General features: G+C 52.1%; 1 protein-coding gene across 5 annotated transcripts in view; it reads right to left on the bottom strand.

Annotated features, from left to right (window-relative positions):
* The window catches only part of FYCO1 (FYVE and coiled-coil domain autophagy adaptor 1), an 82,936-nt gene that overhangs the window by 47,229 nt on the left and 21,645 nt on the right, over positions 1-14,062 (bottom strand). For all 5 annotated transcript variants that reach the window (XM_055413622.2, XM_055413623.2, XM_088831816.1 and 2 more), the window contains exons 6-12: positions 13,433-13,576; positions 9,934-10,024; positions 6,621-8,978; positions 5,524-5,616; positions 4,622-4,740; positions 2,100-2,267; positions 515-664 (exon numbers count right to left, since the gene is read on the bottom strand). In XM_055413622.2, coding sequence (XP_055269597.2) covers positions 515-664; positions 2,100-2,267; positions 4,622-4,740; positions 5,524-5,616; positions 6,621-8,978; positions 9,934-10,024; positions 13,433-13,576 — 3,123 coding nt within the window. The remainder of the gene's footprint in view (positions 1-514; positions 665-2,099; positions 2,268-4,621; positions 4,741-5,523; positions 5,617-6,620; positions 8,979-9,933; positions 10,025-13,432; positions 13,577-14,062) is intronic.

Here is a 14,062-nt window from a genome sequence, read left to right on the forward strand (position 1 = left end):
GGTCCTAGCAGCAGGCCGAGCCCCCTCCCTGACACTACGATGCAGGTGGGCATCCCACGCCTGGGGGCTGGGCTCTAAAACTAAGGACGATTCTCCACGCCCCCATCCCAACTTGAAATTCATTCCTGCCTGCCCATCTTCGGGTCCTGGGGGCAGGGAGGTCCGCTCTATCTTCCTCTGGTGAAGCCTCGGCCCCTGCTCTCTCCGTGGTCCATTTCCCCTCTGATCCCCACAGGCCAAGTGAGCACCGAGCCTTGGGTCCCTGGGTGCCCACACCCCTGGGGGTCCCCTCCCTTCTGCCCACATGCCCTGTATTCAACTCTCTTCCCTTTCAGGGATCCTTGAGTGTCCTGCTGGGACCCTGTCTAACACCCCCTCCTCAACTGGTTCCCTCAAAACTGAAAGACAACATGCTCTTCCTAGACAAGTGGCCACCATGCCAACGCCTGCCCTAACTCCCTGTATGGAGCCCTCTGCTCTGGCTCTGGGCCCTGCCCGCGAGCTGCCCGCTGACCTGCAGTGGTGCCTCCGCACCATCCAGCTGAACTCCCGCTTGCAGTCGAGGCAGTGGTTTGGCTCCGTGTCCCCGGGCCACCTCTCCTCAGCGCTGAGCTTCTGCTGGAATTCCAGGGCATCTGACTTCTGCCAGAGAGCATCCTTGTCCCTGGACAGAGCCACATTAGAAAAACAGAAGAAAGAGTTCATGAAAATGACAGAACTACTTCTGGATTCACTTCATAAGACTGCTTCTGAATTTTGCAAGACAGGAGGGGAATTCACTTCTATTGATACCGAGGTCATCGGTCACCCCACAGCATCAGGGTTGAGAACCTCTGCTCTGGTTCTAACTATTAATTTATGGGCTACACAGAAGAGATGGAATACAGATGGAATCAGCAAAGCCCAGGCTACAGGAAACTCTACCAGATAAATGACCTGCTTTCCTTAAAAGTAAACTGCAAAGGAAAAGAGGAGAAATGGTGGGGAAACCATGCCTAAGTAACAGAGATCCAAGAAAGGCGTCACCACACAGCACACAGATCTAATTTAGACTCTGACTCGAAAAAATTATAAAGCAATTGGAAAATGACTAGATACTTGATGACACTGGGAATTAGTAAATTTTTAAGCACAGTAATGATATTGTGGTTGTTTAAAATAGAGTCCCAGTGTTAGGAAGGCACGTACCAAAATACTTGTGGATGAAATGACAGGAAGTTTGGGATTTGCTTCAGAACAGTCTGAGGAGGTGGCAGAAACGGACAGGACTCCAGGAAAAACAAGACTTGGTCATGAGCATAATGTTGAGGCTGGGTGACAGGTACAGAGGGGTGCATTCTGCTATCTACTTTTGTATCTTTGAAAATTTCTGGGACTTCCCTGGAGGTCTAGTGGTTAAGACTCTGGGTTTCCACTGCAGGGGCCACAGGTTTGATACCTGGTCAGGGAATTAAGAACCCACAAGCCACAGGGTGCAGCCAAAAGAGAAAGAAGATTCCTATACAAAAAGCTTTAAAATTTTTTTAGAATGACTTGCCAACACTTAAAACTTAGGCTTAGGCCAATTTCACATAAAAGTCCAGACTTTGACCTTCTCTGAAGAAGTAAGGTGACCTGGCAGGAGCAACGCAGCCATGTCCTCTGGTTTCTCAGAGCCCCTCCAGCCCAGGTCACACATTTACATCACTGTCTGCTACCTGAGGCACTGGAGTTTGGGGCCCCAGGTGCTGGGGAGAGTCAGATGGAGGAGAAGGAGAAAAGGACTCATGAGAGAGGGGCAAGGGAATGGAGAAGGCCTGAGGATATTAAACATCTTTGACCGTCACTCTGTGTCTGAGTACACGGAGATTTTGAAAACAATTAACACAGCAATATGAAAACACAAACCAGACGCACACTAGTGGGAACAATGAAATCCTGTCTTTTAAGGCTGCCAAGGGCCTGAGTAGACCCTGTTCACGTGTGTGTGCCCTTACGACGGAACACAAGCAGACAGGGGCCCACTTCCCTGTGAGAGTCCCTTCAAGCAGAGGCACACTTCTTTAAAGAAAAGCCAAGCTCAGGGGAAGCCCCCGGCCCCGGTCTGTCCCGACACTCACCTGAGCAGCTCTATCAGCCGCTCCTCCAGGTACTTCTTGGTTCTGGTCAGGTCATCCAGGTCAGCGAGCATCTTCTGGTCATTCTTCTCCCTGTCTGCCGCCTCCTGGCAGAGTCTGCTGTAATATTCCTGGGCCTTTGCGGTGGCTCTTTCAAGTTCCTTCTGGGTCCTGGTGGAGGAGTGATAAGTAGTCCTGATCACCCACTATTTCCAGCTTCCCCCTTCCATGCAGGCTAACCCCAGCCTCTAATAAGCAGTCCTGCTGCCCTACCAGCCTTTGTCTTGGGGGAGCCCCCTGGCACTGTTCCACTCACAGGGTGTATATTCAAACCTTAAGCCTTCAAATCTCCTCTCACACACCCAAACTCTTCACACACTGCTACCCCCCACAACAAATACAAGGGACACTCGGGGGAGGAGGATGACCTCAGGTCACTAGGAGCACCCCAGGTGGGTCAAACTCCGCACCACTTTTCTTGGGAGAAAGTGAGGTTGTGAGAGGAGCCCAAAGGGTGGGGTGCATGTGTCGGTGATGGGGGTGGATATGCAGAGGAAAAAGGAGTCAGCACAGGAAGAACTGAGGCGCAGCTTCCTGGAGGTGACCAGGCAGAGGAGCATCTGTCCCCCACGTTTCCCTGGGACTCTACACATGAGGTGTGGCTCTGGGCACAGAGCAGGCACTAACTCTGCATGGCCAGGAGTTCAACCTGAGGCCTCGAGGCCGATGGAATCCTGCTCTGGGTACTGCAGAGTCTCCGGCTGTGAGAGGGGCTGCCTGAACCACAGTCTGCCCATCCTTGCCCACTTCTCATTCAGCTCATCAGTCCCCTGAGGCAGTGATTTTCCAAGGATGGTTTATGAACCAAGGCATTCACAAAAGCTCCTGAAAACCAGAGGGCTGCGCCTGACTAATCAATTTGTATCTATTCCAGCCTTGCCATGTCAAGTAAAAAGTTGCCAGCAAGCTGTTTACTAGACACTGTCCACCGAAGTGATCTAGGGGACACAGTTATAGCATTAAAAACAATACCACCAACTTAGGAGGTTCTTTTTAAGTTGTCACATGAACACGACCTGGCTCTCAGGGCAGCCAGAGTACTGCAGGAACTGAACTCTGAAAGGAGAGTCAGGTGAGAGGAAATACACATCCAGGCTACTAAGCGCCCAGTGTGGTCTGGATCTCCCGCTGAGCCTGGGCCAGGCCTGGCAGCAGGAGGTAGGAGGTGGGTGGGAAAGCTAAGGCCTCGGGGAAGTTTGGTGTGTCTGCTTCTGCTGAGAGCACACATGCAGTCCGGCGCCAGGATCCCCTGCAGGACGAGCCTGGCCCCGTCGCTGGATGGTGGGCTGATGATGCACACAACTCAGGGGGCTGCCAGGCCTGAAGACGTGGCAGCCGTGGGGCTGGACACAGGGAGGGCCATATTTTAAGATTAAAAGAAACAATGATGAAAGGGTGACGGCAAGATGTGCTCTCCGCAGACACAGCACTGGAGAGTCTGCAGGAAGACAAGCCAAACCTGCTCCCCGGCTGGCTCACTCACTCCTGGATGAGCTGGGAGAACCTCACACTTAACCCCGCAGCCTGTCATGTCACTGATGAAGAACTCAGGTCAAAACTCATATTGGGGGAAACATGCACACACATAACTCACAAATCAGTTCCCTAAAACAAAACAAAATACAATAAAACACAAATAATACATCTATGTATTTTTTAGAGCTCAGTTCAGTTCAGTTCATTCGCTCAGTCATGTCCGACTCTTTGCGACCCCATGAATCACAGCACGCCAGGCCTCCCTGTCCATCACCAACCCCCAGAGTTCACTCAAACTCACGTCCATCGAGTCGGTGATGCCATCTAGCCATCTCATTCTCTGTCGTCCCCTTCTCCTCCTGCCCCCAATCCCTCCCAGCATCAGAGTCTTTTCCAGTGAGTCAACTCTTCGTGTGAGGTGGTCAATACTAGTTGCTCAGAAAAAGACTCTGGTGCCAAATGTTCTACGTTCTAGTCCTGCCATCACCACTTACACACTGTGTGACCCTGGGAAAGTGACTTCACTCTTCCGAGCCGCGTTTTTCTCTACTATAAAATGGGATAAGTAATACTACCATCCTCACAGGACCGCTGGGAGGATTAACTAGGCAAGGAAATATCAAGTATTTAAAATGGTACCTGCCACATTTTAGGCTTAGAGGTTTGCTGTTGTTAGTACCATGACACTTGCCCAATTTTTATCTCTTTATTTTTACCAAAGCATGAAGTTCCTGAAGTGAAAGATGCCCCCCAGAGATGACAATGGATTAAGAGAAAGGGTCCCTGCAGCTTCTACAGGCTTATGACAGGCAGATTGCCAAGGGTCTCTGTGGTATGCTTCCAACATAAGCACTTCCTAGGTTTACAGCTTTTCCTGCAAAAGGACTTTTTAAAGCTGAGTGAGGGGCGGACCTTCTAAGCGACTGGACCAAACCGCCCCTCCCACGAGGACCCTCCCACTGGCCCCGCGGGCAGACCGCGTCACTGACCTGTCCAAGTCTCGGCGCAGGGCGGCCCCCTCTTCGTCCTTGCTCAGCATGGCGGCCTGGCACTCGGCAAGGTGCTTGCTGGTGCTGCTCAGTTTCTCCTGCACGTCCGCCTGGGTGGCCTGGCACAGGACAGCAGGGAGAAGACGCCTGGCTGCAGAAGCCGTGCAAGATGCCACCCAGTGACTGGCTCGCTCCACCCCATCTGGCCGGCGCGCTTCCAATGGAAGGGGCTTTCGTTTAAGCTTAAGAGGCCAAGAACTAGTACGTGTGTGGAGTGGGACAGACTCCCGTTTGTAACTATGTCCCTTGAGCATCAACTAGAGCCAGTTGTGGTGGGTGGAGGGGCTCCAGGGTAGGGGTGGAGGTGTGGCTGCAGGGTGTGGGGGTTTCTGAAAACCGTCACAGCCCTGAAGACATGTTTCAGCACCACCCCTGGTCCAGCTCAAGTCAGACTCACTGACTTGGAGAACATGTGCGGGTGTGTGTGCATTAGTCGTTCAGTCATGTCTGACTCTTTGCGGCCCCATGGACCGTAGCCCGCCAGGCTCCTCTGTCCATGGGATTTCCCAGGCAAGAATACTGGAGTGGGTTGCCATTTCCTTCTCCAAAGACATGGCGGGGGGTGGTGTGAAAAAACACACTTGGCAGCTCCAGCCAGGTGTCCAGGGAGTGGCAGGGCCGTGACATAGACTCTGGGTGTCTACAAAGGTGAGCTGACGGCAGCTTCAGTGGGGGCACTGGGTCTCCTGCAGGGAGGCCTCTTGATGGTTCAGTGAGAGACAAGCAAGATTCCCTCCCTGACAGGCCCACAGCCCGGGAGCAGAATGACCAGGCAGATGATGGGCTGGCCCCTGCTCAGGCAGGCAGGAGCACCTCCCCTGGGCCCCAGGGCTCGGGCCTACCTTCAGCTTCCTCTCGGCCTCCTTGGCGGCCTGCAGCTGCCGACCCTGCTCCTCCATCTGGCCCCTGAGGTTCCTGCATTCTTCACTGGAGGTCTGAGAGGATGCGAAAGGGATCAGAAAAGTGGGGACCTTGTTCTGAGACTCTTTCGGCCCCACTCACCTAAGTGGATAAAAATAAGCCACTTCTCTTTCTCCCAAACTCAGTAAGCTTTGGGCTTCACTGGTAATACAATCCTGTCAAGCTAAGAGATTTAGCTTGGGCTCTGAGCTTAGCATTTCATTTCTGCGAGGGAAGGGTGGAGCATGAGCTGCATGGAGCTGCAGAGGACAGAGTGACAGGGTGGGAGGCACATCTGTGGAACGGCGGCAGCTGCCTGAGCGAGAGGAGTGGTCTGAGGGAGCAGACCCAGAAGCAAGACACGTGACGAGCATCACAGGCCAAAGCCCCGGCTGGCTGCCTGTGTCCTCACTCTTAACCCTTCTCCCAGGTGCAGTCTAAGAGCACACATAAGCTCGTCTATCCCAAGGGTCTTGTGAAAATGAATTGAGTTGGTTCATTACAATTGCACTGTTATCAGAAGGCAGCTGAAGGGACAGAGAATCCAGGGACAGGATTTGAGGCAGCCAGGAACTCACAAGCCCAAAGGGCTTGGACAAGCAAGTACATAAACGAGGGTAAGGAAAATACCAGCGGCCTCAAGTTTCCTTAAAGCAGGCAGTCCCCACCCTGCTCCTGCTGACTGCTGCCATGCAGGAATGAGGGCACAGGTTTACACGCCTCCTAAGATTTCAAAAGAAGCCCCCCAACTAAATCTACAAAGAACTTGCTCTTAAAACGTCAGCTGCTAATTACAAAAAATAATTCTGTGTAGGCCAAACTTGTCTGCAATGGCATTAGATGTCTGAATGAAGGCATCCCTCCCTCGTGCTGGGTCCCTGATAGGTTCTTGCAGGACAAGGACGCTGTGAGCTATGACAACAGGACATTCCCGGGCCCTCACGGGCCACACGGCCCAAGGTGCCTCCCCTCACTCGGGGACCCACCAGGCCCTGCTGCAGGAGGTGGGTACAGCTCAGATGGCTGGGGGGAGGGTTACCTTCAGTCTTCTCTGGTAGTCCATGAGCTCGGTGCTCAGCTGGAACTTGACGGTGTCGAGCTCCTGGCGTGAGGTCTCCTGGAGGCTCTGAGCATGCTGTTCAGCTTGGGCCAGCTGGGCTTGCAGGCCAGGCAGTGAGCCGGCTGTCTCCTCGGCTGCCCTCAGCTGCTCCTGCAGGCTCTCCTTCTCTCGCCGCAGCCCTGCCACTTGGCACTCCAGGCCCTCCCGCTCCCTGGAGGCTGCCTCTTTGGCCTCCTGCAGCTCCTGAATGGTGTGGGCCAGCGCCCCCTCCACCCGCTCTTTCTCGGCAGTCAGCGCACAGACCTGGATGCCGAGCTCCGCAGTGTCTGTGTTGGCGCGGTGCAGCTGCTCCTGCAGCTCGGCGTGCTCCAGATGGGCCTCCTCAGAGCTGCACCTGGCCCGGGACAGCTCCTCCCGCAGGATCTGGAGCTCCTCTTCCCTCTGCTCTGCCTCTCCGGCCCTCTCCTCCCTCAGCGCCCCTTCGCGTTCTGAGCACTGCAGCAGCTCCTGGACGTGGGCCCTGTTGAGGGCCTCGTTCTGCTCCTTCAGTCGCTGCACGAGGGCCTTGTGCTCTGCCAGAGCAGCCTCAGCCACGCTTAGCTGGCTCTTCACCTTCTCCTGGTCCCCCAGGGCGGCCTGTAGCTTGGCCTGGATCTCCACCAACGCGGCCTGCAGTCGCTGGGCCTCCCCCTGATGGATCTCCAGCTGCGCCTGAGACAGGGCCAGCTGGGCAGCCAGCTCCTGCGGCGCGTGGTCTTCAGGTGGGCTGAGACCCTGTTGGCCTCCGTCTGCCCTGAGGGTCTCAATCAGCTGGGACTGCTGCTGGCACTGGCCCTCAAGAGCTCGGAGCTCCCCGTCCCGGGCCTCAGCGAGCTGCCGGCCCTGTTCTACCTGCTCCCGCAGTCGCCGGCACTCAGCCTCCTTGCTCTGCAGAGCAGCCTCCTTCTCTGCCACGTGGGCCCGCAGGCTTGCCTCTGTCTGCTCTGACTCCAGAGAGGCCTGGGAGCCCTGGTTGGCTGCCTCCCGCTGCTGCAGCGCTTGGTAATCAGCCTGCAGGGCCTGAAGTTTCTCCTCCAGAATGCGGTTGCGCTCAGCCACATTCTGCAGCTCCTTCTCCAGCTCCCTGTGGGCCTGCTGGAGCTGGTCCTCTGGGCCGGACCTGGGATCATCTGTCTGTCCCTCCCACAGGCCCTGCTGTTCCTCCTCTGGTGTCTCGCAGGCCTGCTGTGGGGCAGAGTTCGGAGCCTCACGCATCTCAGCTGCACCGGGCAGACCTGGGCCTGGCTGTGCAGCAAGTCGCTCCAGCGTCCCCACCTTCTGGCTGAGGTGGTCCCTGTCCTGGATGAGCTGCTTCTTCTGCTCCTCCAGGTCACTCACGTGCTGGCTCACCTGGGCCAGCTGGGTCTCCAGGAGCTGCAGCTGCCGTGTCAGTGAGCGGGCCTCCTGCTCCAGCAGCTCCTTCTCCCCCTGCCGCCGCTGTGCCTCACTCCTCGCCTCCGTGAGCTCCTCCTCCAGGGAGCCCAAGTGGCCCAGCGACTCCTGAAGCTGGCGCCGGAGCTGGGCTGCCTCCTGCCCCTGGCGGGACAGGTCTTCCCGCAGCAGGGCCGTCTCCTCCACCAGGCGCTCCAGGCAGGCCCGGGCCTCCTCCTTCAGCTGCAGTTCTCCGGCCAGCTTCTCCAGCTGCGCTGCCTGGTGCCTGCTGCGCTCCTGGACACAGGTGTTCTCAGTTTCCAGGACTTGGAGCCTCACCGACAGCTCCTGGGTCTCCAGGGCTGAGTCACTAGGGACGCGCTCTTCCTGCTCCTTTGCATCCAGAGCCGTAGCAGCCGTCTGCTCGGCTGTGGCCGGCTGCTCCGGGACATTGGCCGCGGGGATGTCCTGGTTCCTCCTGTGCGGGGAGTCACGGGTGGTCTCGAGCTCCCGAGCCAGGGGCTTCAACAGGGACTCCAGCCGCCGCAAGGCCGAGCGGTAACCCTCCTCCTCCTCCGCAGCCCCCAGCTCCAGGGCCTGCAGGCACATGTGCAGCTCCACCACGGTGTTCTGCGTGGCCTGGGTGATTTCCCACTGCTTCTGGAGCGCGGCCACCGTGTCTGCGAGGCGACGGTTGTCCTCGGCGGTGGCGCGGCCCCTCTCCCTCTCCACCTGCAGCTGCTCTCCCTGCAAGCTGATGGCCGCCTTCAGCTCCTGGTTCTCTCTGTCCAGCTGCTGCATCCGCTCCTGCAGCTGCTTCTCCCGCACCTCCAGCTGGTCCAGCTCCAGCCGCATCTCGTCGAAGCCCTCCAGGGACTCGCTGTTTAAGGGGTTGCTCAGGTCCAGGCTGGAGGCCATCTCCTGAGTCTGGGCGGAAACACGGAAAATAAGTGGCTTGGGGATGAAGCTACCCAGCTGTTTGGTCAAGCTTTAGAATTTAATGAGAACAGAAGGAAAAATACAGCCAATTAGGTGACCTAAAGTCTATGGAGCTATTCGAAGGACTGGAACCCCTTTGCTCAAAGCAGCTCCCAGAGAAGGTCAGCAGCACATCCTAAAACCATGATGCAATGCCACACGCGCGAGTTCCCCAGAATCGACGTTTCCCATCCCGCCCCCACTAGTGTTGGTAACACAGTGGATGTTCGCGCTCAGAGAAATTAAATTATATCTAAACAACTGCTCACCCACTGCACTGTACCCACAATTCCTGCTGCGATTATATCACAAAATGGGGTAAAAATGTTACTCTGAATGCTTCTTGTATTGATTACTCTTTATTTTGCTTTGCTGAATAATTTCAGTGTTCTTTCCCATTAAACTATATGGTACATTCCATTCACACAGATAACAAAATTAACCAAACTGGCCTCACCCACCAGCATTCACCGAGCACTAGGCTTGCGCTAAGCCCTCAAGTGCACTGTGCGCTCACCCTTGTCTACTCCCTACAACCAATCTAAGAGCTGGGATAACTGTTATGATCCCATTGTACAGATGAGACAGCTTGAGTTTCGAGAAGCTAAGTCACCTTCCCAGAATCACACAGGTGGTGAGTGACAGTCAGTATATGATCTTGCCACTTTTAACCACAGTGCTAAATCACTTCTTCTAAAACACTTCAGAAAGTTTTAAAAAATAACTTACTTTTTGAAAGGTCTAAATTCCTTTTGGTTGTAAAAACCTGGACTCTAGGAAACAGCGGGTAGGACTGAGGGGTTATGTGGCTTGAGGCAGGAACACCAGGTGTCTGAAAACATCCCCTGAGTTGGGCAGGGCAAGGACATGACAGACAGGAAGGCCCCAGCCTTTCCGGCATTACCTGCAGGTAGCTGCTCACCAAACTGCTCATGCTTGAGCTTCGGCTGGGTGGTCTCCACAGGTAAGCGGAAGAGCTGGTGGCCAGGGTCCTCCTGTGGGGCCGCAGAACAGACATGCCTGTATTAGGGCAGGAAACACACACACACACACACTTGGGGAGGCCTTGGTTGTCAACTGACAACCCGGTGGCAGGGGTGATGCCCACCCAGGTACAGTAAGGAGACAAAGTCCAATAATTTCCACCAAAACACACATTCAGGTTGGTCATGGCAGCTGGACTCCACTGTTGAAGTCTAAGCGTGGTGGCTTTGCTCCCACTGTCAAAAAGGAATGATATACTATTTTCCCAGTTTGGGGTTTAAGCTTTCCCAGAAACTTCGGTGCCAGCCATTACTTGTCTGCCAGTGAGGAATCAGCAGCAATCAGTCTGGTAAACAGAGGTCACGCTGTGCTTTGGGCCTTGAGGTCACCGCTTTATATTACGTTACACGGGTGATGTGGCGGGAAGACCTCTTCTGGTTCATGTGACCGCACCAGACACTTTCCTCACTGAGGAAAGTTCTACTTGATGACACTAGTCACTGCAGACGAAATGTACTTTCACTTAACCAGAATCTGTCCCTCAACCTACAATCACCGCATTTGGCACCTTGTTAGTCTCCACAACCCAGCGACTGCACTTGTCAGCAGCTACCCGGAAGACAGTCACGCACGTGTGTGAGGTGACATGGGGGTGCTCTTGGCAGTGCATCGTGGTGGAGAAAGCAGAACTGGTCTGACTCTGTGTCACTGGAGGGACAGAGAGCCTCTTCACTCACGCGGAGGAACACTACGCCACGCACTGGCCATCTATTTTTTACGTGCCAGGAAGTGAATATTTTTGGTGTGTAAGCCTTATGGGCTCTGTCACAACAACTCAACTCTGCCACCGTAGCCTGAAAGCAGACCCATTCAGTTCAGTTCAGTTCAGTCGCTCAGTCGTGTCCGACTCTTTGTGACCCCATGAATCACGTAGCACGCCAGGGCTCCCTGCCCATCACCAACTCCCGGAGTTCACTCAAACTCATGTCCATCAAGTCAGTGATGCCATCCAGCCATCTCATCCTCTGTCGTCCCCTTCTCCTCCTGCCCCCAATCCCTCCCAGCATCAGAGTCTTTTCCAGAAAGCAGACCCATAGACGGTGGGTAAACAAAGGTGTGTGACACACTGCCCTGTGGGCCATGGTTTGCCAGTCCCATTCCACATCTGTGGAACTCCCTGTGCAAATAGCTAAAAATCTCAAAAACAAAGTGGAATGAAAAAGGCGAGTTGCAAAAGAATAGCTACTTCATGATTCAATGTATTCAAATGCAAAAAAAAAATATATATATATATAAAATAAAACTATATATATATTTATGAGAACACATGGTAAAACACAAAAATACCTGGGAACGACACTCATAAACTACATGGTTGTAATTACTTCTAGAAAGGGAGAAATCAGAAAGGATGGCCATGGGATGGGGCTTTATTTGAATCTATATTTTATTTCCTAAAAAAAAAGGTATCGGAACCAGCTTGAAGGGACTTTGACTGGCCAAATATGAGATTACTTGAGCTTTAAAATTATTACAGTGACGAATATAACCTACTGAATAAAAGAAGAATCCACAAGTCAATACTGCTGTAAATAAGCAAATGAATAAACAGATGGAGAAGAAAAGACCTTCCTTACAAACAGAACGCCAACTACTAACGCAGAAGGAGAAACGGACTCCGAGAATCACGGATAACCATGGCGGCAATCGATTCAGAAAAGACCGACCAAGGGACGCCAACAGGAGAGAGATTTAAGAAACAGGATAAAAGAAAAAAAAAAAACCTAGTCTCAAAATGTCTTCCAATAAGATACATATTAATAACAGAGAAGCAAAACTTCAGGAGAAAGCTGGCTAACACCAGCATAACCAAATGATGATGGTTAACCTCACGAGTAATGAAACAAATCAACATCCTGTGCCTCTGGACATAATGCGCCGAGAGGGACACAACACCCAGGGTATCTCTCCCAAAATGCTTAACCTGAACACAATAATGGGAACATACACTAGACAGAGTCAAATCAAGGAACAATTTACAAAATAACTGGCCTCTACTGCTCACAAATGTCTATGCTATAAATAACAAAGAGGAGAAACGATCCCAAACGAACAAGGACTAGAGACCCCTGACAATTCACTGGCGTGATCCTGGACTGGCTCAAAGACGTGTCTGGCATAATTCTTAAAATGTGAGCATGTTCTGTAGATTGGATAGCAGTACTGCATCAATGTCAATTCCCTGATTTTAATAATTGTACTGAAGTTGTATAAGAGGATGCCCCTGATTTAAGGAAATACACAATGAAATACTTAGGAGCAAAGGGCAATGAGGGCTGTAACATATTCTCAAATGAGAATGTAAACAAGCCACATTTACATAAGGAGAAAAAGCGATACGGAATTCCCTGACGGTCTAGTGGTTAATACTCCATGCTTCTGCTGCAAAGGTGCAGGTTGATCCCTGGTTGGAGAACTAAGAATCCCCAAGCCATGAGGTGCAGCCAAAAAATTAAAAAAGAAGAGAGTGACAAAAACAGCTGTAGTAAAATACTGATAACTAGAGAACTAAGGTGAAGGACAGATGAGTACTGCGTACTGTTTTTACAACTTTTCCGCAACTCTGGAATGATTTTAAAGCTGAACTGTTCTAAAAAGGACATGTGAAGTAAATACGGCAAAAATGTTGGCTCTGAAGTCCCACTAGTTGGCACATGGGTTCCATTACAGTCAGTACTTTTTCCTCCACAGAAAGAAGTACCTAATAAGAAATACAAAAAATTGGAATTAAAAACAAAACACCCCTTTTTTAAAGAAAGCAAAAACAAAACACGAAGAGTGCTGGGCTTGAGTTGAACTCGAGTCTGGTGCCCTGGCCCTGCTCGTGCCAGCTGTGTGGTGCTGGGCATGTCCCTCCACTCTCTGGGCCTGTTTCCTCAGCGCCTCACTCCTGAAATGGGTGTTGTGTGAGTGCAGTTGTGTGGGCGCTGTACTGGTGTAGGAAAAGAAAACACAGCAAAGCCAACTTTCCAACAACCCTTATGCGACGAGCTTTCTATCCCTATCTATCTTTCTATCCCCTGGTGTCTATGATAATAACCATAGCTACGAGAACACAACTGGGGAAAGCCCACTGGCTTCCACTTTGCTCCCACACTGAGTTCCTTAGCACATCTGAAAACCCTGGGCTTTGCATACGCATCTCCACTGACTCATACCGCCTAACCAACTAGGTTCGTTTAAAGCTGGGGCCTTCAGATGTTATCACTCGTCATGAGGCAACCAGGTCTGTAAAATTAGCAAGCATAAGGTAATTCACTGCATTAGCAAAAGTGCTTTGAGTGGACTGACGGCAAGGTTCAAAACCTCAAACACCTCCTTCTCCTCTTTCCAACCAAGCAGTTAATCCCTCAGAGTACCTGGCAAACGTTGGCCAGGCAGCATCCAGGTCATAGCCCCTCGATGCCAGGTCAAACTGGACGTCAGTCAGCTCGTACAGTTGGCCCACGATGTCAGAGCTCAGCTTTGGCTTCAGAAAGGGGCTCCTTGCGTAGTACCAGTCACTGCAGAAAAACACGGAAAGGGGTCAAGTACAGCAATAATAAAGATACTGGGAGAGTGCATTTAGTCAGTCCTCCTAGCACGGCTTTGCCTCATCAAACTGCAACTCAGGGTACTAAATTAATTAAAGACAGACCAAAATATACATATCCCAATGTGATTTTCACCACTGAAGTATGTAACTCTTAAACTCACTCTTCTTCAAGGAAACTACTGAAATGAACTAGACGTTTATTTGTTTATTATTTATATCCTATCTATTCCCCCAAAGAATGTGAGAAACCTTAAATTTGAATTACCATCCAGGAAAGGGCAGTTGTAAGGGAAAGAACACTTCCTTTTCAAAAGAAAATCTTGTCTTCTATTCCTTCTGGAGAACGCAATACCAGACATTGAACTCACTGCTAATTTCTGTCCAGACATGAATTAAATAGTCAAAGAACAAAATATCTCCACTTTGAGGTGGTGGCTGTTTTACTTCAAGTGAA

Source organism: Moschus berezovskii, chromosome 24 (assembly GCF_049115385.1).
Source record: "Moschus berezovskii isolate FMDL1 chromosome 24, NW_MosBer_1.0, whole genome shotgun sequence".
NCBI classification, from domain to species: Eukaryota; Metazoa; Chordata; class Mammalia; order Artiodactyla; family Moschidae; genus Moschus; species Moschus berezovskii.